General features: G+C 35.3%; 1 protein-coding gene across 5 annotated transcripts in view; it reads right to left on the bottom strand.

Annotated features, from left to right (window-relative positions):
- LOC106881526 (uncharacterized) overlaps positions 1-3,472 on the bottom strand; it is a 22,013-nt gene extending 18,541 nt beyond the window's left edge. For 3 of the 5 annotated variants that reach the window (XM_014931946.3, XM_014931944.3, XM_014931947.3), the window contains exons 1-2: positions 3,082-3,472; positions 450-1,985 (exon numbers count right to left, since the gene is read on the bottom strand). In XM_014931946.3, coding sequence (XP_014787432.1) covers positions 450-1,985; positions 3,082-3,328 — 1,783 coding nt within the window. In that variant the 5' untranslated portion in view covers positions 3,329-3,472. The remainder of the gene's footprint in view (positions 1-449; positions 1,986-3,081) is intronic. The other 2 variants (XM_089348054.1, XM_014931945.3) reach the window with 1 other exon arrangement.
- Between the last annotated feature and the right edge of the window lie 20,813 nt (positions 3,473-24,285).

Below are 24,285 nucleotides of genomic sequence, written 5' to 3' on the forward strand. Positions count from 1 at the left end.
AGCATGGAAGGAGGACATTAGACGATGATGATGCAGAAAGAAATCAACCAGAACTGCTTACTTCCCAACTACATAGTTCTATATTCAGTCCCACTGCATGGCACCTGGGCAAGTATGTTCTATTACAGCCTCAGACTGACCAAAGCGTTATATGTGGATTTGGTAGACAGAAACTGAAAGCCCATTATGTATGTCTGTGTGTCTGTATTTGTGCCCTACCAGTGCTTGACAATCAGGACAACCACTGTTGGTGTGTTTACACCAAGTTAATGGTTTGGCAAAAGAGAACAATAGAATAAGTACCAAGCTTAAAAAAAAAGTACTGGGGTCAATTCATTCGACAAAAAAATTCTTCAAGGTGGTGCCCTTGCATGGTGACAGTCTAATGACTGAAACAAGTAAAAGATAACCAAATTTTAAAATATATATATGAAAATGAAAAGGAAAACCTGGTATTTTCTTGTAGAATGGGCATCCACTAAAATAAAATTTTCTCTCCTGATAGTTTTTGCTGACTGGTAGTGTTGGTAATGATGATGATGTTGGGGTTGAACTTTCCATGGTAACAGCCTGTTGTTTTACAGGTGGTTTGTGAAATAACTGCTTGAATTGGTCAAGAGATAGAACAGTTTTTGATACTTCTTCCTTTGAGGAAGACCAAGAAGGGGATTTTTTTACTGTTGTGTCATCTGTTACCAGAAAAAATTCATTAACTGAAGACTTGTTGACTGTTCCTGAACAAGTTGTTTGAAATGGAACTGACACAGATTTGCTAATTTCCTTAGAAGAAATATTAGACTGGGAAAAAGATAAGAGGGAGGTTTGATTATTCTGACTAGTTTTCATAAATTTATACAAATTAGTTTGCTTTGAAGTTGAACAAGGTTTTCTTGGTGAGCAGAAATTTGCTTTCTGTAATTTACTTTTAGATGTTACCCTCTTCTGAGAGACCAAAGGTTTTTTCTTTAGCGGTGTTTTATTATTGACAGTAACAATCTGGGAGAATATTTTGTCATCATCTTTTAAAGAAGAAAATTCATTTATTTTCTGTGATTTTGTCAGAGTTTCACATATCACTCTAGAGTCAGAAAAAGGAAGATTTGTGTTAACATCTTTAACAGGAGATGAAGATAAAGAAATGTTATAGAAATTATCTGCCTGGATATCAAAAGTTATAGTAGAAGTAGTGGAATATGGTGAGTCAGGAACTGACATTGGGGAAACAAAATCACTATCTTCATATGATTCAGTATCAGATGAACATTGTGCAGAAAATGCAAACGTTGAAAGTTTTTCTTCTGTTGGTGTAAACAAGTCTTGAGTTTCTGCAATATCTGAAATGGCTGGTGAGGAAAGTTTTGAAACACTTTTATTGCTTCCATTATCATCAGAGTCATCTGACAAAAATAACTGTCTTTTGCTAGATTCTCTCAACTCTTTCCTTTTTAATGAGTTAGATACATTTTCTAATGAAATGCCACTGCCAACTGCTTGAGTAGAACAAACGGTATTTTTTTCAACTTGACATGTTAAATTTTTTTCACTGTTCAATGCATTCAATATCTTTGGTGAAGTGTTAAGATGCTTCTGAACTGTATGAGGTGACAAGCTATCACGGTGAAAATAAGATAGAGTTTTAGTCACAGAGTTACACGAAGGAGATTTTAATAAAGGTTTTGTAGGTGTAATCTGTTTGGAAGTGTTATAACCACTTGATTTAGGAGGTGTAATAATCCATTTTTTATTTTCAATTGATAATGTTGCTTGTGTTGACAGGGACAGTGAAGACAATCCTCGAGACAATTTCTTCCTAACTTTAGATGTAGATTTAAATTTACTTGGTGATTTCTTGAAAGACTTTGAATTCTTTTCATTTTTAATTTTGCTTTTGTTAAATGTTTGACTAAGGTTGATGGAATTTTTAACCAGTGTGGAAAAATTACTTGATCCTTTGAAATCGTCAAAGGTAGAGTCATACTCATCATCTATAAAATAGAAAAGAAAAAAAAAAAAGATTAATACATCTACAATAGAGAATTTCATTCAGTTCTTTTCCACAACAAAATAATTCCTTAAAAGCAAACTTTTATTGCATAGGCAAAGAAAGGCATGGGTGAGTGGCTAAAAACTCATTTTGCAACAGGGTTTCTAATTCACTGATCCTCTTGGGGTCCGCAGTTGGTGAGCCATTTTCATCTAGAAGCGGTCCTATTTTGTAACACACTGAAGCAGATTCTTTCGCATATCTATAGACGGCCTTAGGGTCCGCTTTGATGTTTTTGATAGCTCTGACTTCCTTTTCAAGATCACTCACAAGTATGGTATCGCGAGTCTTGCTATTGCGTTTTTTTGTCTTGTGGTGATCTGTTCTGCCCGGCCTTCGGGTGATTAGGATGAGGGCAGCGTACCTGGGGCTTGGGATACACATTCTTTTACACCTATTACATTTTTTTTTGTCGTTGTTTCGGTGACCGGGAGTTAAACATTAACCAAATCAGGTACTAGGGGAATACAAGGGTCCCGAATTATTGACTTAATAATACAAGGGGTCCGACCATATCCTCTGTGAATTCTTGATTGTTTTTAATCTAGTTTTTTTACAAAATTTACTATATTTGTTCATTTTATTGATATAGGATAGAAAACAATAAACTAAATACGTTTCGTAATTTTTTTTTTTTTTTTTTTTTTTAGTTTGAGCCCCATGTATCGTTAAGTCGGTACTACTAAAGCAGCACGGTCCCGAACGCGCAGTCGCGCGTCCGCGCTAGCTAGTCGTGAGTGGTCGATCCTAACCCTAACCATATCCCTATCTCTAACCCTAACAAGCGTGTGCAAATGAATACGTGTTTAGGGTTAGGGTTAGGATCGACCATTCACGACTAGCTAGTGCGGACGCGCGACTGCGCGTTCGGGACCGTGCTGCTTTAGTAGTACCCGTTAAGTCAACATTTCAGGACCCTTGTGTCGCACTAGCACCCAAAATGTTTGCAAATCACACAAAAAAAAAAAAATACACATAGCAATATTCGTAGATATCCAAAAAAAAGAGGCGTTTAGGGTTAAACAACTGATGTTTACCAGATACTTTGCAAGACACGTTCTTCGTGGCCACAAAACTTTCTGGTTCAATTTTTACAATACCTTTTTCTTTTTTAATTCCAAAGCTGGATGTTTCAAGTTTCGGACCTAAATAATTAGCAGTTTTCTCTTTATTTTGAGAATAAGAATATGTTTCATTGTTAATGCTTGAATGTAACGACTTCGTTTTCCGTCGACGAAGCGGTATAAAGTTCCAAAGATCGTCATCGTTGCTTTCTTTTGACATAATTCACCTGACACGTTACATAACATTTTCCTAAGGAACAACTTATGTCACCATTATAAGCAAAACCGAACAGTTTTCATAATTTAATGAAAGATGCGCCAAAATTCGGACGAAGCTATTTACCCATGACGTCTCTTAGTTTCGTAAGTTTACACACTTACACACACACATATATATACATGTAATTGAGGGTTGCCACATATTACATACTGACTTACATCAAATAATTTTTTTCAAAATTTCAAATTTCCTCTTGTGGATATATATATATATGATGTGTGTCGGTATGTATAGGTGCACGCTGACATATTTTTTTTCTTTACATTAAATTCTGATATAATCGTAATCGACACCATTCGAAAGGTATTTATAGAAAATTTCAGCGAAGCGCTATCAAAAAGCCGCACACATGTACTCGAGTTTGAGTAACATGCCCATTGTACAGGGTGTCCACAAAGTCTGGGTACATGGGGATTAACACATACTTTAAGAAATTATTATTTCTTATATTTAATTGGTTATGTTATGATTTTATTTACTTCATGTACTCACATGGGGATTAAGACATACTTTAAGAAATTACTATTTCTTATATTTAATTGTTTATGTTATGATTATATTTACTCCACGTACCCAGTCTTTGTGGACACCCTGTAGTTAGTCTATTTGCTTTATTGTCAGTGCACCTCTGCTGCTTGAACAGATCAGGTGGTTTCAGTGTAGGACAAAAAAAAACCTGAAGACGAAACCCTAATTGGACAAAAATATATATATAAGAAGAAAACAAGCAATGTTTTATCCTTATTATTTGGAGTTTATGAACACTTCTCTAAGATATACAATATTACATTAATTACTAGCAGTATAGCCCGGCTTTGCCCGGGATTAAGTTGGAATTATTAAGCTAATCAAGTTCTTTATTTCAAACCAAACTAAGTAACATGACGTCAAATTTGGGCAGAATCAGTGTTGCAACTGGAGCGCATGGGTTGAGAGTTTGATGGGCAGAGGTGATCACGTTACACATGCCATCCCTTTGAAAACACCACCGCCATCATCTAACCCCTCTTTGCTCATGGGTTAGGAACCCGGAGAACATTATTTTTCTTTGTGGTTGGGTCGTTGATGACCTCTTTCTAGCATATTGGATGTCCACCTAGTGGTCATCCCTTATACACGTGTAATACAATTTTTCTGAATTTTCAGATTTGTTATATGCTAGGCCACTTGATTTTAAATTGAATTAATATTCAATTTATCATCTTATCTATCTATCTATCTATATATATATATATATATATATATATATATATCGGGCCTTCCGTCGCCTCCAGCTCGATACCACCACCCACCCCATTTTCCCCAACCCACCCCTATCCTCTTTCAAACGCGCCCGCAACCTACGCGATCTACTGGTCCGCAGTACCTTCTCCTCTTCCTCCCCACCCCCACCCGGCTCCTTCCCGTGCTCCAGATCCGCTGTCACACCTGCCCCTTCATCAACCTACAAACTCTTCACATTCCACACAGTTTCACCTGCACCTCCTCCAACCTAATTTACTGCATCAAATGCAACCTATGCAACCAACTCTACGTGGGGCAGACGGGCCGCCGGCTGGCCGACCGTTTCACCGAACACCTAAGGGACGTTCGGCTAGGTTCGGACTCGCCCGTCACTTCCACTTGGCCAACCACTCTCCCTCTAACATCTCCGTTTTTGGCCTCGCCCTGCACCATGGGTCCACTCCCTCGCGACTCCACTTGGAACAGCGCTATATTTTTAACCTTAATTCATCTTTCCCCTTCCTACTCAACACATCCCCCTCCTCCTTATGACTCTCCCCTTTACGACTATGCAACACTTTTCTTCTTTTTTTTACCCCCCCCCCCTCGTCCACTTTACATTATATCCATTATTCTCTTGTTATTACATTCACTACATTTTTCCACAATTTATCTCACCCCTTCCTACACGCACACATACCCCCACACACCTTACACAGCCCTATACACACACAGACACACACACACACCCATATATACGTGCACGCCTACATACACAGCCGCATACACATGCACACACATACACACAGGAGTGCACACACAAAATAACACACATACCTGGCACACATCCTTACGCTCTCACACACATACACACGCACACACACATAAACACACCTCTCACATACACAAACACACATATACACACACGCACACACACCTCTCACATACACAATACTCACTCACATACACAACACACACGCGCACACACACGCACACGGACACACACATACAGACACGCGCATACACACACACACTCGTACCTAACATTCACAATCCCACACACACACGCACATCCACACACATACACACACACGCACACACCCACATATACACAACATACACAAACACACACGCACGCACAAATACATACACATACACACACGCGCACATACAAAATACACACACACGTACACGTACCCAACACCTACAACTCCACACAAACACACATACTCAAAAACCACCTGCTGACCTTCCATTTACCATTGTCCATAAGCATCCACTAACTATTCCTGCTACTAATTCCTTCCACTACGTCTCTCACACACACACACACATACACACTAACAGATAAACCACCAAACCATGCACACACACACTCGCAGACTCTCGCGCAGGCACAGATATTCATCTCCCTTTTTCACTCTCCTGTCTTAGAAAGAACTTTTCCCCCACCACCTCCTCTTCCGGTCCTTTCACAATGTAACCTCGTGGGCATCGGTACCATTTTCCTCTTCCTCCGTTTTTCCATTCTCCAAACTTTCCATCTTTCCGACAAAGGGCTCTGCCCGAAACGTCATACACTCTCTCTTTCCTTTCCCGAGCGTCCAATAACACTATCCGTATCACGTCCTCACTTTGTTGTTTTTTTGTTATTGTTTTTTGTGTTTTTTTGAACTTATATATATATATATATATATATATATATAGTTATTTATATGAGCAACACACACATACACACACGCACGTATGTACACCAATTGCATACATATTTTTTGTACGCATACATGTTCGTATGTGTGTGTGTGTGTGTTGCCCGTATATCAACAAAACACACACACCTTGCCTTACATATATATACGGATAAATGATTTGAAATAAATATATTTTGGAAATGGCGATTTACGGTACAATACCTAGAAATGTGAAAATCAGACCACATGAGTTTGTTTATATCAATTCGGCAGAGATAGAGAGAGCGCGTTCTCCCTCTCCCTTACACACATTTATCTCTCTTTCTTTCTTTCTTTCCTTCTTTCTCTCTCTCTCTCTCCCTGTCTCACACACACAGCAACATTACACACACACACACATGCTGCTCTCTCACACTAACAAAACAACTTCACATACACACCACACTTTCTGTCTGGCATACTCACTATAAAAAGATAGCGTCTATTTCTTTTTGGCAACATGTGTTTTGTGTGTAATGTTGCTGTGTGTGTGTGTGTGTGAGAAAGAAAGAAAGAGAGATAACTGGCATGTGTATGTAAGGGAGGGAGAGATAGAGAGAGGGAGAGAGAGAGAGGGTATTTTTTCCTGTTTGATTGCTGCTTACCACACAGACGCTGGCAAAGAAATGAATCTCTCCTTCACCCTCCCTCTCACAAACATACAATCTCTCTCTATCTCTCTCTCTCTACATCAGCGCGTACGCACAGATTTGACTTCGCCATGTCAACAAACTTCAAAATTGGTAAAAGTTTATCGATTTTTACAGGTATACGCGGGTACCTCTGAGAGAGAAAGTTCACTAAAATGCACATAGGGTCATTCCGAATCTTCTAAAATTGGAGCAACATGCGTGCTAATTTGTGGACGTGCATAAACCACATTCACGTACACACACACACACATACACAAACATCTTCTGTTTTATAGATATTGATATAATAATCCCAATCCCAAAAATGAGCAGAATAAACATAATAAAAAGAACAATTTAAACAAACATAATATTGGAAACGTCATTAAATGTTGAAGTTTATTTAAAGTTCATTTTACTACAACCTGATGCTGTACCCTATGCCCTTCAGAAATTCCTCCATGGTCTTCCTCTTATTCACATAGTCCAGAGCGGGATTTTGTCCTGACCCCAGATAACCTTCGCCCCCTCGTATTTTAGAGCACATGTCTTATCTCTGACAACACTGGTTTGTGCTTTGAGTTAAAGAATTAGTCAAGTGTCAATTTTTCCTCAAGCTGCGATACATTTCCTAAGTGCCTCTTCTCAGTTTATACCTAAGTTCGCCCTCTAATCTATTTTCTCAATACTACACCTTATTGATTCTACTCCAATTGCCCTTTTTCGGTCATGCTACTGTTTTTGTTGATGATTGCACCATACAACGCTCACTTAATTAGTTTGCTTCTCTGTAAGCTTGGCAAGCTGGGAGTGATGCATTCAGCTACTAATAATCAGGTCCCTACTTACGGAGCATATAGGCTGACAATACAGTTAACAGATTTGTGATCTGTGCAACTGATGACTTTAAATTGTGAACAACCTATACCATCCCTATCTAATGGCCTACGGAATATTGTATCTAGATATGATATGGATGAGCAGATGTGGTTTGTCCATGTCCATGCTGGCACATTTAGGAAATCCAGTTGGTATCTATCAGGCAGCTAGAAATGTCTGAGCAGGTTTCTGAAGCTTTTGCACACTTATCCCCTATTGGCTAGGCCCATCCACCCCAAGTGTACATCCAAGATACCAGTCTTATCACCCTCTAACTCTAGGAAACATAACATTCCAGTGAAACACTCCAGATGCCTAAAGAATTCAGGCTGCCTGGACCCTGGTAGATCATAGATGGCTACTAGAAGATGGTCCATATTGTGAGATCCAAACTTTTCCAAAACAACACAGCAACTCCTCCTACCATCCCAGGTGATAGGTGGACCTCATATCTACCAAAAATCAGCATTATGATCTCACTGATGACCCCTACAATTATGTTTAGTGATGTGAGGTCATTGAGCAGGTGGTCCTCCTTCAAGGCAATACCAGGTCACATGTACGTATGCAGCCAATTCTGAGTAAAGCTATGTTTGACAGAAAGAGGGAAGTGAGAAAGACAATCCTGTGGTCAGGACGGGTGTTCCATCCCTCTGGTTAGGTGTTCCCACAAGTCTTTCTTTATAAACTTTTTATTGATATTTCCTCTGAAGTCTCCTATTCCATCAGGATTTTTTTTTTTTTTTTGATGGCATTGTATATGTTTTATGCCATTTGGATCCTTTCTCATGTGGTGTGAACCATAAAATAACTTTTTTCAGCTTATTGAACTTCAATATGGGAAAAACTTACAACCTTCTATGCCAAATAAACTATTATTGTTCCTGAAAGTTGTTTTTTATACCTACTACAGACTGCTCAAGATTACCAACTTGCTATACCTAGATCCTAGAATCTTACAATTACATATCATTTTATATATATATATATATATATATATATATATACAGGGGTTGAACAAAATAATGGAAACACCTTAAAATTTCAAACAGATTTATTTTAATATGGAGTACAACCGCCTTTGGCAGTTATTACAGCTTGAATTCTATGAGGTATGGACTCGTACAAAGTTTGAATTGTTTCCAAAAGAAATTTTGTCTATTCTTAGCTAAAACAGTCTCCAGTTCCTGTAGTGATGATGATCATGCAGGATATTAACTCCTTACTTGTTTTTCTAAAATGCACCATAAATGTTCAATGATATTGAGAACTGGGGACTGTGGTGGCCAGATAAGATGTTCAACTTCACTAGAATGTTCCTCGTACCATTCAGTAACAACTTTAGGTGTCTGAATTGGTGCATTATTATCCTGAAAGATTGCGTTTCCCTCCAGAAACAGTTCTGCAAACACAGGATGAATTTGATCAGGTAATATGCTTAAATAGTCTTGACTATTAATTCTGCCATGAAGGGAAACCATTGGGTTGGTGGATTTCCAAGATATAGTCCCCCAAATCATCACAGATCCTCCTCCATGTTTAACAGTTGGAAGAAGGCAGTCTAGGTCAAATGATTCTTTTGGCTGTCTCAATACATATACTCAGCCGGTGGTTGGAAATAAGGTAGAGGATGACTCGTCCAAGAAAATAACATTCTTCCACTGCTCTAGGGACCAATTCTGTAGGTTTTTACTCTACTCTAAATGCTCTGCAATGTTTGTTTTTAAAAGTAGTGGTTTTCTGATTGCAGCCCTCCCATGAAATCCGGCTTTGTACAGCTCCTGATGAACAGTTTTTGTGGAAACTGGGTTCTCGAGGTGGTCATTGAGCTCTGCAGTAATTTTGGGAGCTGTACTTTTGTGATCCTTTCTAACAATTCATGTAAGAATCTGACAGCCCCTATCTGAAAGTTTTGGTTTCTTCCGGAGTTTTGTTTCAACAAGGAGGTTTTTTTCCCTCTTTCTCAAAGGCTATCATTACTTTCGAGACAGTACTTCTTGATACACCAAATGTTTAGGCTGTTTTCATTACGCTAGCACCTGCCATACGAGCACCAACAATTTGACCTCTTTGAGAGTCCGATAGATCTGTCATTTTAATGAATTTTAATTACCTTTTTCTGATTATATCTGAAAAGAAACAGCAATTTTAGCAAAATATATTAAGCAACACTAATAATAAATAAAAAAACATAAAAATAAACAAGCTTTTGACAGTTTTATAGATATTTCAAAATTATGATGCTAGGTGTTTCCATTATTTTGTCCAACCTCTGTACAAGTAGATATTAAAAGTTTTTATATTTTCAAGTTTATACTCATATCTACATTGATCACATTTCAAAAATTTTAGTTATTATTTCTATTTGCATGTAAATGTTAGACAACATTTATTTAACTTAGGAAGTTTATTTTAAGTCAGATCATTTAAACTCACAGAATATTTCTCCACTTGATAATTAAAACTCTAAATCATATTTTTTCTAATATAATTCAGACTTTCTCCCTTCCTTCTCCTGTTCTCTCTCTCTCTATGCCACTCTTTCTCCCTTCCTTCTCCTGTTCTCTCTCTCTCTCTCTCTATGCCACTCTTTCTCCCTCCTTCCCTTCTATCTGCTACCCACATGTGACCACTGACTGTTTTTCTATCTTCTGTCTTCTTGCCACTGGATGTTTATCGTGCTGGTCAATCTTTTTTCTCTTCTCAATTCTGTTCTTTTTTTCTCTTCCCAATTCTGTTCTTTATATCCATTTAAGGATTTCTCACAGGCATTAATCCATCATTCTTATATCTGGCCCCAAGGCTATATTTATTTATTTACTGTCTTCATCTATTGTTTCAAATTACTGTGGTTTACTTTTGTACATCCACCCTGTATTATTTTGTTTGCTTGAGCCCATATACTCTGCAAATCTTGTGGGTGCTGCTGATATATGAAGTCCCTAGTCTTATCGTTAAAGGCATGAAACTAGGTATTAGTATTTTTTCAGTCAATAACTGATGAAGTATTAGGGTTCTGGTGTCTGTCCTACATGCATATTTTGAAGTATTTAATGCATTTTTCATTTATATATATATATATATATATATATATATATATATACACAACAGGCTTCTTTCAGTTTGCACCTACCAAATCCACTCACATGTCTTTGGGCAGCTTGGAGCTACAAGAGAAGACACTTGCCCAAGGTGCTGTGCAGTGGAACTGAACCCAGAACTACATGTTTGAGAAGCAAATTTCTTACCACACTCCCACACTGTTATTGATTTTTCTTTTAAAATAGGACAGTATGAACTTTTAAAGATGCCTACTCCTTCAAAAACTTCCTAGACAGGCAGGCAACAACTTTCATTGATTACAGCACATTTTTTCATGTCATCATTGTCCATTGTTGTGGCAGGTCCTCCACATTAGGAATTGGCTTAGATGAATGTTATTTATAATTTGAAATGTTAGTACTATTCATGACATTCAATAAGGCTTAAATAATCCTCTTTATGGGCTTGTTGCAACATTAGAAGAGTTTCCATTAAAGTTTGAAACAGAATTCCACACAAACATATTGGTCTTCCAAATCATCCATTGTTTAACTTGCAACAAGTCACCAAGTATGCCAAACAGATATACACTCTAGCATATATAAACCAATGATTAAATGATAATGGTGTGGTGTGGCTATAATTAGATTGAAGGTCAAGGTCATGTATATTTAACACTGCAGTTACCAGTACAGTTAACTGAGTGGTTGTAAACTTATAACAAAAAAAAAAAAGATTTTCTAATAGATTTTATCACATTACAAGAGAATTAGAATAAGTAATACTTTTGTTTCATTGAAATTCAAGAAAGCGTTAAGTAAAGAAGTAAAACTATTGAAATAAAAGAAACATTTAAGAAACCAAAATACATATATTAGTTTTTACTGCTTTTATTTCTATATACAACACTGTATATAATAAATCACAGGTAGGAAATTATAACAATCAAACAATCTGTGTGAGTACAATGTTAACATTTTCATAATCGAGATGTCTGTGAGATCCTCTTGTATATGTTCTTCATTCCTGACAAACTGTTTAATAATAAAATTAATTTCAAAATGGCTGTAAGAAAATAATAATACAAGTATTTTCTGAAATGATGAAATGAGAGAAACTGAACTGGATAGTGTCTGTGAATTGTCTAGGTTATTTGTGAATTGAGTCAAAGACCAAAATAAAAGCAGTGATATATATATATATATATATATATATATATATATTATACAGTGAGAGAGAGAAAGAGACAGGGTATTGCTTACTGTAAAAAAAGATAACTTATTAAAATTTAACAGAGGAAAAATATTTATCCAACAGTTTCTTTGAGAGAAATTTAAAGAATAGAGAGTTAACCTTTCCCTTTTCATTTTGTAACAAATTTCTTTTAAAAGAAGAAAATTTCTATTTTTGAAAGTAGTAGCTTAATGTATTTAACAATTATACTGATAAATATATATATGTCTGTGTACATACATACTTGCATGCATGCATACATACAGACAGACAGAGCAAAGGAGAGGGTGAGAAATTGAGGTCAAAGACTGTGATAGAATGCTGTCACTGATCGCTGCTTATTTTAAAAAAATTACATGTTTATCAGAGGAAACTGAAGAAACAGTGCTAGTGAGTTATCAAGGTTATGTGTATATTGGGTGAGAGATTAAGGTAAAAACAATAAAAAATAGACAGGTAGATAGATACATGGCATTTCTTATTGTAAAGAAAGTAACTTATTAAAATTTAACAGAAAAACAGGTATTCATTTGTAAGTTTTCTAAAGAGAAATTTTGTGATAAACTTCTTTTAAAAGGATTTTTTTTATTTTCGTAAATGGTAGTTTAGTGATTTTAATGATTGAGTTAAGAAATGTGTGTGTGTGTGTGTCCATGTGTACATACATACATAGAAAGAGAGGGAGATAAAATGCACCCAGTACAAACTGAAAAGTGGTTGGTAATAGGAAGGGTATCTAGCCATAGAAAATAAACCAAGATATGGTCTTCCGATCCAACTAGAAAGGCAGTAACTCCAGATAAGAAATGACTCAGACTGTGACAAGATAGATGTTTAAATTGTATTTGTGTGTATGTGTGCCTGCTTGCAAACCATCCATCTACTAGCTCATAACCAAACTAAATAATTTGATCCACTAATCAGACATAGAGTTATTGAAGAAGAAACAAAAGGTAACTAAATTTAAAATCCAGTTCTCCTTGCTTGACTATTTGAAAAGTATATATTCCTGACTATTTTTTTTTTTTAACATCTATATCTTTTTCTGATCTTTGAAATATCCTCAATACAACTGCAGATGAATATTTTTTTCTTTAGGAGTACCAATATGCAAGTAGGATAGACTCCTAAGCATGCTTGAAATCAATGGTATCATTTTGATTTACAATATAGCCGTTTGAAAGTACAACCAGATCTGTTGCCATTCATTTTAGAGAAATTTAACGAAAGAAATGCTAAGGAAAACTATTTTCAAATAAAGAATATCATTTCTAAAATTCCTTTTTAGTTACAAAAAAACGTTTTCAGGAAGTTATGTTAAATGTTATAAGGGACATAACTCTTAAACAAAATTCACCAGGGATCCGATATCTGAAAGTAACTAATGCGGGCTGTTAAACGTGCACAATATTTAATATTTTAAACTAAATTTTTTTTCAGTAATGTTTGTAGCATTGCTACATCGAAACACTGGGAATAACCTTTGAGGAATGACATTGTTTGCTTTAATACAAATTTGTAAAACATCACTGAGACACCTTCCGCATTTGATTTAGTGTCAACATTTTCAATCTTAATAAACATGAAAAATCTAATGAGAAATAAGTATGTGGTGAGGAAAAATATTAGATTAATCACTTGTATTATTTTAATAATCTCATGCTAATTTTTGACGTCTACTTGTGTTAAAAATTGCATATTGACTGAGTGATTCTCATCATTTCGGTGAATACGAAGACACCTAGCTGAGGAGGTCTAATTAAACCTAAACATGAGCTGTTTCACGTACTTGTCGAAATGATATAAACTAATGTTGTCTTTTTTTCATTGCATAATTATTTCCAATTTGCTTTTTGATACATCAAATACGAAAACATTTACATAACTATTACAATTAGATTAAACTATGTACAATTCATTTGTACGATAGCTCAGAGGCTCGGGATATCATTTACATAAACCGAACCAAGTTTGATTTTTCAAAACAACCGAACCGAAATCTTCAAAAGACTCCTGTTTATTCTAACCAAAAGTACTGGATTAAAAGTTTCGATTAAGCATATTCCTGCATCAACCGCCTTTTACAGTTTTGATTCAGTGTTCAGAAAAAAAGGTGTTTTGTTTCTAAAACAATAACAAACCACTGACCCGAACTAGAAATTGAAATTTGAAGTTTCGACTTGAACCACGAAAAACGATTTCAGTTTTGACTTAGGCTTTAATTCTGTGTATAGATTTTTTTTATTTATTCATTCGATTCTAATGTTTAATTTCCAGATCGCCTGTGGTAATGCTGCGTGCTGGCTTGCTTCAGTAGGTTTTGTTGAATCATGTGAGGTGTGACCAATTGAAGCACTTGGTAGTGCATTGGTGTTTTGCCCCTCTTCTCTTTTTCTCCTCTCCTCTTTTCTTCATTTTTGCCTTTTTTTTCCCTTTGTCTTTATTTTGTAAAACAATATTGAAGTGGAAAATCAAATATAAGACGCCTACCCGTTTAACTATAATTTTTACTAATTCCTTTTTTCGGAACCCTCAATATATATATATATATATATATATATATATATATATATATATATATAGTCTGTAAAAAGCATAGATCCGAAAGAAGCACACTCTAAGATGTAGAGCAGTATATATTAAAAATGAGGAAGGCCAGTTTACGGGATTACCTTAGGTTTCCCGTCCATAAAGGGATTAGCTTTATGGCGTATCGTCAGACCCCCCAAAAAACCTCTTAAAAATATGGAAGAGAAAATGCCTCAAAAAGAGAGACAGAGATTCGGTATCATTTTCACAGGTGTATATTTGGAACAAATATCTTTTCTCGGTGTGCCTGATAATCCCCCCCCCCTACTTATGACAAATGTTAAGAAGGCGAAAGTAAAGAATACGTACACCCGGTGTAGGGTTTTGTCACGCCGAAAATGGGTGGTGTACGTATTCTTCACCTCCGCCGTTAAGGGTCTAACAAACGAGTAGTTGTTTCAGAAACTCCTCCGTATACTCTCTATTGGTTGAATTAGACCCAGGATAACTGAATAAATATTAGTCATTAATATTGTTCGTGCATACTGCTCAGTAAAATGAACGCGATTCTATGACGAAGATTCACAGTTGATTTATGATGAGGGTGCACATGATTGATGGTTAGGGCATGGAACGGCATAACTACAGGGTTTTACCCCCCAGACTTTGGGAGGTGGGCATAACTACAGGGTTTTACCCCCCAGACTTTGGGAGGTCATAACTTTCAGAAAAATGAATATTTTTTAATGGAACAACCAAGTGACCATTAACTTTGCACCAGTAAAATTTAAAAGAAACAAATACCTTGTTTCCTCACTGAAAGATATTTTATAAAAAGTAAGTGAATCTAGCTTAATTCGTAAGGTAAGTAGGTCTGCTTTGAGGATTTGATGCAGTTGGCGTTGAATGAAACTTATATGGATCACTCATTCGAGTTTTTCCTATTTAACCACACTAAGACAGTTTATGTGGCTATATTATACAAGTTTATATGTGGAAATTAGAATGAACTATTAAAATGTTCTCAAGGTTTTCATGAATTAAATTGTTTCTCTGGGGACTTAAAATAGTTTCAAAAATAGAAAATAGCCGTTTTACACTGACTTGTGTCATTGGAACAGCATGCACAACTATAGCTAATTTGTACAAGTCTTCATACTTTATCTTCATTGTGTTCCACCAAGAAATTAAACAGCTATCTGCAGGAATTCTTTCAGTATTTGAAAAATCCCTAAGAGAAGATGAGATTGATTTTTTTGTGGCATTTAAACTTTTCTTGCTTTGTGCAGCAAATCTAAGCATGTTTTCCAACTCATCTTCTGTTGTAGCAGATACCATATGTTCTGAAACTACCTCAAGTTCTGGTTTGGGGTGCATTGCACTTAAAGCTCCATTAAGTCTGATCAAATGACTTATTGCTCGTTCTTCTTCTGCTTCAGATAGCATAACACTAAATCTTGGATCTAGATATAATGATGCTAATATTATTTCATTCTTAAGAAGTTCACTTTCCCTAGCATTCATTGCTTCTATGATGTTGTAAGCCAACATACAATCGATTTTTGAAATTTCACTTTTGCAAACAAACCACACCTTATAGAAATCCCCGGGAGTCAAGTTTTCTTCTTGCAATCTTACTATAGCTTTTTTAGCCGGTTCTAATACGTGCATAATTTCCTGCAACTCTACCCAATATTTAAGAGAAAACTTAAAATCGATTCCAATTATTTCAACAAACTCTTCAATAAACGGCCGGAGTTCCATTAAACGGTTAATCATTTTATATGTCGAACACCATCCTGTCACCACGTCTACAATGGGCATGTGATATTTCTGCACCTTTAAAATATTCATTATAACTGGAGTGGAAAGCTTTTTAGAAATATTCCTTGCATGGGCTATAGTGTTTGCATACAGTTCTCCATTTAGAGCATCTTTTACTGCAAGTTGTAAAGCGTGAGCAGCACACTTCACAAAAAAACTACTGCCTATTTTTATATCTTCCACCTTGCTTATATAATTTTCTTCACTAGCAATTTCAGTACCGTCATCGTTTCTAGCACAATCAACAGTCATAGAATATACTTGATTTAAACTCAAGTTGTATTTTGATAACACATTTATAACTATTTCTTTGATGTTTTCACCAGTATGAGCTGATGAGAAATCTGTAACTGCTAATGTTCTTATTTGAAGAGAGTCTTTAATAATGACTTGGGCATTAAGTGCCAGCACAGATCTATCTAGATGAGATGCGATATCAATTTTCAATGAAAACATTCTGTTTTGCAGTTCTCCACTTATTTGATTCACAATTTCTGCAGCTTTTTCATCAACTAAATTTGAAATTTTCTTCCGATCCATTACTGTATTGAGTGCTCGTTTAATTGGATCAATTAATTTACATAATCCACTATCTTCAACTGCAAAAAAAGGTCTCCCATTCAGGGTCACCAACTCAATCATAGCATTGTTAAACGTTTTAATGTCCATTGGGATGTTTATTGTTGAATAATATATGTCATGGATATTTTTTGCGATTTTAGCTTGACTGTGATCAAGAGATTTTTTGTCGTCCAGCTGGAGTAATCTTTTCCCCGTTGCAGCTTCACGTCTTCTAGCAAGAATTTCGAATTCTGCTTTATGGTGTCTCTCCAGATGTTTCATTAGATTAGTAGCACAAGGATGTCTCAAAACCATCGTGCAACCAATTACATTACAAGCCGCTTTTGCATTTTCGTGAGAACCAACAATTGTGAAGTAGGAATATACTTCATTAGTTCTGTGACGCCCCATATTTAAAAATATCGGAGGAATTCAGTAAAATGATTAACAAACAAATATATGTAATAAACAGTTCAACTCCGTTATGGATTAAGCAATCTAGAGGAGAGGCAAATGAAAGAACAGATAAGAAATCCAAGTAAACAGATTGGAAATAATATTACTTACTGGCTTCTGTCAATTAAAGAATATAATTTATGTATATATCTAGCGACGGACCTCTTTAATAGAGTCAGGAGGGAGAGAGAGAGAGAGAGAGTCTGTACTCTTCATTCCATGTTTTTAAAGCAGCTTAGTTAATTTGAACATTTAAAAAGGTATTTAAAAACATTTTCACAGTTAAAAGTATGTGAAAAAAATAAAGCTAATTTTAGATTTAAATTTAAACTGGAATTGAAATTAATTAAAAACTGGAATTTATCGATTCAAATTCAAATTTCAATACATTTAAGTTCGATTCGATTTGGATTTTCAATTTCAGTTTTTAAAAAAATTTTTAGAATTTTTTTTTTTCGTTGTTTCTCCACTTCCTTGTTATGGTTAATGACAATTTCTCAAGTTTTACTGGTCTAAATTTTGGAACTGGAAAAGAAAATCCGAAATATATATATATATATATATATAAAGGTATCGAAATTTCCGTCCATAACATAGAGAGAAATGCTGCCGGGCATTCACATCGTCATCTGTCAATTGAGAAATAAACATTTTCGGTGTTTCTAACACATCGTGTTACAAAACAGCACTAATGTTATTAGTGAATATAAAATACTTAGGGATTTTAACAATAATTAGGTTTACTGTAATTTTTTTTCTGCAAACAAACCAAAATATAACGTAGATATTTTGTTGAAGAGTGAATTTTATTATCTTATCAAATCTCCGACCCCCCCCCCCCCGCTTTCACTGCTATTCTACTTTTATTTTTGTTTCATTCATTTTAGAGTTGCAGCTCTTCGTATTGCCTATCTTGCGGTATCAGGTTTAATGGCTTTCTTTTCCTCATTAGCTGATTTCTTCTATCTGTCTCTCTTTCTATCTCACAGTTAACGTTTGTCTTTCTGTTTACGATCTGTTTTATTTTGACAGAAATAACGTTTACGAACGAAAACGGTGTTTACAGCATAGTATCTCTAGAGTTGAATATAATAAAGATTTTTGCACTTAAAGTGGAAGTTATTGAGTGGAACATTTTGATATTTCCGAAAAAAATATTTAAAAAAATGATTATTGTTTCTGATTTAGGAACAACAACAGTTTTGAGGGGAGGGCTTAGTCGATGACGGACTTCTGTAGATTGGTACCCACTTCGACACGTCAAACAGAACAATTTCCCGAAGGGTGGTCCCTCATTTTTTTTTACCGACCCCAGACGGATAAAAAGCGAAGGTGGTGTCGGCGGGATTTGAACCTCAACCATCACAAATACTGCAAGGCATTTTCCTCGCGACGTTCCAATACAGTCATGCTGGGACACAAATCTTTAAATGTCTTAAATGAGCGTATCAATCTTATGCTAAGCTCCTGCATTATGGCCGTGAACTGAAAAGAAAATGCAAAGAGAAATCAGACTATATCACAAATACGAGTCAACGAAGAAGCCTCTGAATGGTCATCTAGTTTGCTGGAAAGAGCAGCTAAGTTTCCATATTATCTTAAATCAGGAAAGGACTCTGTGAATAATATAATTTTAGTTATAACTTTAAAAATATGGGATGGTCGTAGCTGGAATGCTTTTGATCAAAGGTCTGCTCTATTGAGTTGACCTTGGCCAAACAATAGTGGAAAGTCGACTGAACTGAATTTGCCTGTTCGTTGAAATAGCACTTTAAGTTGCTGAACATTACACACACATGTACACTTCAAGGAGTTCAATTGTTTAAGATGGGAGAATGCGATAAAGATTAATGCGTAATGAAAAATTATTTCAATATTTCCGTTTTCATTAGTTTGATTAACTTTTAACTAGTACTGGAACCACTGCAGGGGATATAATAAAGTTAGGTTTGAGTATTTGTCTTATCTGCTTAACATTGTAGAAAATTGGAGATATGTAGTGGTCTTGACATTTCCAGAATCAAATTTTGATTGTATTCCTTAACAAATATTCGAGAGTATTTTTTTATATATTCTTTCTTGCACATATTTTTTTAAAACTCTTTCACTGATTTCTGTAATTGGACTGTGGCCATGCTAGGACACATCCTTGAAGACTTTAGTTCAGAGGTTGTCAACCATTTTTTAAACCTATGGACTCCCTTGATTCCTGTTTTACTCGAGTAGTCCTTCGTAGCCATTCGATGTTTAAAAATTCCTATTACAGTTTTGTAATTAAACATTACTAGGAATTGTATTAAAAAATTTATCAAAAATATTTTGAGCATAACCAGTTTATTGCTCATAAATTTTAACAAAATTTTGTATGAACCCCTGAACTTATTTTAATTTTGGTGGTTATATTGTCAGTCTCTTTCGGCTGAACTGCTAAGTTACAGAATGTTAACAAATCAATACTGATTGTCAGGTAGTGTGAGACAGAGTTGTGCAAATGCGCTCACACATATGAAGGGCTACTGCACCATTTTGATCTCCCAAATTTACTTATGAGGGGTTAAAACAATTGGAGTTGATGTACAACACTATCTAGTGCCTTGGGTCCTGATGTTATTTTATTGTGGAACCCTTATGTAACATTTTTAAAATTATGTAACACACATCTTAATTTTAATAACATCAAACTTTGGCAATATGCAGAAGTGAGAAGACTTGTCAAGCCAAGTGAAATCGTAGTTATGGTCAATGTCAGTGTCACGTAACTGGCGCATAAGAAGCACCCATTACACTCTTGGAGCGGTTGGCGGTTTGGAAGGGCATCCAGTTGTAGAAACCATACCAAATCAGATTGGAACCTAGTGCAGCTCTCTATCTTACCAGTTTCAGTCAAACCATTTAACCCATGCTAGCATGGAAAACAGATGCTAAATGATGATGACGATGAACACATTCATATAAAATACATTGTTTTGAAATGGTATATACCTTTAAAAGAAATTATAAAACACATCTTATCTGACAGAACCCCAGAATTTTCTCAATCCGTTTTGGGAATACTGACCTAGTAGGATGAGGGTGAATCAAATTAATAAGTGCTAACTCATGTGAGGTAGTATTTAAGATGGATTTTATGAAAGTAGAGATTAAAGAGAATAACTGATTGACAAGATATTCCTTGAAGACCTCTCAAGAAGTCATCCAGCTGAGAGAGGCTTGATTGTATATAGTAAGCCTGGCTTAACGAAAGATATCCAGTTATTCAACCATTGTTTTGATGCTCAACATAGATGTGTTGAGTGAGTGAAAAAAAAAAGTCTGAAACTTTTATGATTTATGGTGAAGGCAGTGTGAGAAAAGAAAAATTGAATTTTTTTTCGCTAATTTCATACCTTTTGTGCAATATTTAACTGATCATCATCGTTATTTTAATATCTACTTTTCCATGTTTACATGGGTCAGATAAGTGTACCTTGTGACAGTTTTCTACAACCAGCAACTCTTCCTTATGCCAAGCCCCAGCTGTTTCCTAGTAAAGTAATAATCCCCCATTCTACTGAACAGCCAAGACATTACTTTTGTGGTGGACTGCAAGTAAATGGGACTGTCGACATTAATGGTAAGGCTATCGTTTACAACCAGGAAAAGCACATGAAGACAATTGGAAATACTCATACATACACACATACATACATATACACACAGCAGGCTTTTTTTCAGTTTCCTTCCACCAAATCCACTCATAAAATCTTTGGTCAACTGCTGGCAATAGTAGAAAACATTTGCCCCAAGCAAGCTTCTTAACCACAAAACCATGTTTGTGCACATGATGAATTTTCAAATTTGTCTGTCTGAAACTAAATCATTACAGCTCATGAGAAGATAGTGGAATTATAGAATACAGCATTAACCTAAATGCCTTTCTTTTGCCTCTTCATTTTCTGAGCTCAAATACTATGAGGGCTAACATTTTCTATCATCCACTCAAATTAATAAAATAGTCATTTCATTGAATTAGTTAAATCATCTGTACATTTCTATAAACTTTGCTATCTTTTTTTTTTTATAGTTCCTGATAAAAATGTTAGGGTCTCTCTCTCTCTCTGTAAGAAGAAATGTTTATATTATTGAATATTATGTACATCATGAAGCAATATTCTCTAGTGTTGTTTGGATAGTCTAGTGTTGAATTCTTTTCACACCAATTTTAATATACTTTCCTGGAATTAAGATTTACCCTTGTTTTTACTAGAATTTGTTGAGAAGAATTTAGCTTTGAGGTGATTATAGTAACAGCAATTTTGATATTGGTAGTAGTGCTTCTTGCTTGATGCTTTTAGGTGTCCATGTAGTCATGAGCAGATATAGATACTCCTTCAATCCTCATGCAACATTAAACATTCAGAGGTGACAGATAAATGGTAATAATATCAGTCTCGAGTAGCTAGAAGCTGCTGGTTGGAAATCTGCACACTGGCAGTGTGAGTGTGACGGCTGTGGATAGATGAAAGTGTGGTAGCTGCCCAAGATCCTGCTCAAATAACCAGGCAGTTCTTGTTCAGAAAGCTCCAAAATTAGTTGTAGAAGCAACAAGGCACAAAACTGGCAATAAAGTACAAAGTATATTGAGCAGTAGAACTAGCCTGCCTTGTATTCTGCTGAGACCTGCACATTGTTTTATCAACACAATGAAAAGCTGATAAACTGCTTCCTACACCAGCATACAAATAAACCTAGTGTTGGTTTATCCTGCTGGAATTGCAGATGCACTGGGAAGGTCATAGAGAGGACACAATGATTACTAAGGCTGTACTTTATAATGAGGTGCAATGTGGAAGCTGTAGAAAAGAACACCAGAAACTTTATGAAAAGGATGTCATCTTATGATGTGTCAATGAAGCAGTTGGCCAATTATGGCAGAAGGTTATAAAGGAGTAAAAATTGCAATCAAATTGGATGAAATGGTAAGAAGAGGAAAGCTGGAACCAGGACTGCCAACAATATTTTGCAATAGCTGTGGTCATGGTTGTGTTGGCACTTTGGCTTGCAACCAAGTAAAACAGCAAAACATAATTGAAGTTTCTTCATTATAATTCAAGAAAAATTCTTTTTCAGCGACCAAGTTATACTTGATTATGTGTGATAAATAAGAAGATGAAAGTTACTACGTGGACTCTATATGGTAACACAGTGATTCTGATATTTGATAGTGGTGTCTCCTTCCTGCTTGAAGTAACCAGAATATGGTTAAAAAGATAAGGAAGAGGAAATCAATCCATAATTTGTGAAACATTATACTGAACTGGAGAGAATAACAGCAACACATTAGTGATATGTCTTTCACAGGCATTCTGAGATATGACACAACATAGTTTTATTTATTTGCGTTATGTACGGAATGGGCTGCAACTCATAACCAAAATCATAATCTCAGCTAATGTACTCTGGTTAGAGGCTGAACATTCTCTCAAACAAAGATAATATGCAATAAAATGTCCTGAAACAATGAAATACAAGCAAAGGATTTGAACTCATGACTACTCAGCTATCTTGCCTCTACAGTAAACTGTATATCATGCAGCAATACAGGTTCATTTGAAAACCCTCTCAACAATAGTAAATGTCATGGTTTATTTTATTCAGTGTACAAGAAACAATCTTTATGAAGCTCATGCTCAGTTTTATATCAGTTTGTATAGAAAAGAGCAATCAAGACACAACCGTTTGATGAAATATGCCCAGCTTCTGTTATTTATAATATTACAAAAATAACAGAATGAAAACTCCATTTTGGTCTAAGGTTTACAATTATTTAACTACTAGAAGTTAAATAAATATTAGTTACAAACTAAAAAAAATTACATCTCATGTTGGTATACATATTTCAATAGTTGTAGAAAATTAAAATTAAATACAAGTGGGCCTTTAAAAAAATAGAAAAAGTTGCAAAAAAGTTGTGTATCTATATTTAAAAAGAATTTTTGATTAGGTTGAGGGAGAGAAAATTCATGATGCAGGCTGAAAATTAATGATGATAAACAGAGGAAAAGAAACATAGGTCAAAGCAGAAGCTCGCTGTTAACAAGGCAATTTAAAAAGAGGCTCTAGATGTAAGGACTACATCTTTCATGATCTGAATCTGGCTGATGCATAGCTAATTGCTAAAACATTTTTTTCAGTATCTTGTAGGCACAGGGAAATTCACAACCAAAATATATTAATATATTACAAGTGTGGGATGTAGGTTACAAGAGATATATTTACATTTTAGATATATCTCACAAAGTAGATTTATATTAAAAAAAAAAAATTCAGTAACAGAAGATACACACTATACATATAACATTAATACAATACAGGAAGATGATAAAACACTTCCATATTAATAGTTATTGCTAATGTTTTTAAGATATACCAACCTAAAAGGGTTTTCTATACTGTACATACTAGACAGGATTGGACTAAATATGAACACACACACACACATACATACAGCCATACACACACACACACAACACAAAAACTAGAAAATTTGTGACAAAATCTACTATCAAGTTGTACATTTTTCCACAACTATATCTTTATTATTTTATGAAGCTTCATGCATGTTTGATGTATAAAGAGAGACAGATAGACAGACACACAAAAAAACGACAAAGCTGAAGTTTGTGAACTTGTTTACAAATGTAGATATATGCATACAAACAATAACTATTGGGTAGACTTCAAGAGCAAACACATTAGACAGAAGTTACAGATAGGTGCACATGAACTTAGAGGAAATAGGACAAAG

Source organism: Octopus bimaculoides, chromosome 2 (genome assembly GCF_046866305.1).
Source record: "Octopus bimaculoides isolate indiv1 chromosome 2, ASM4686630v1, whole genome shotgun sequence".
NCBI lineage: Eukaryota > Metazoa > Mollusca > Cephalopoda > Octopoda > Octopodidae > Octopus > Octopus bimaculoides.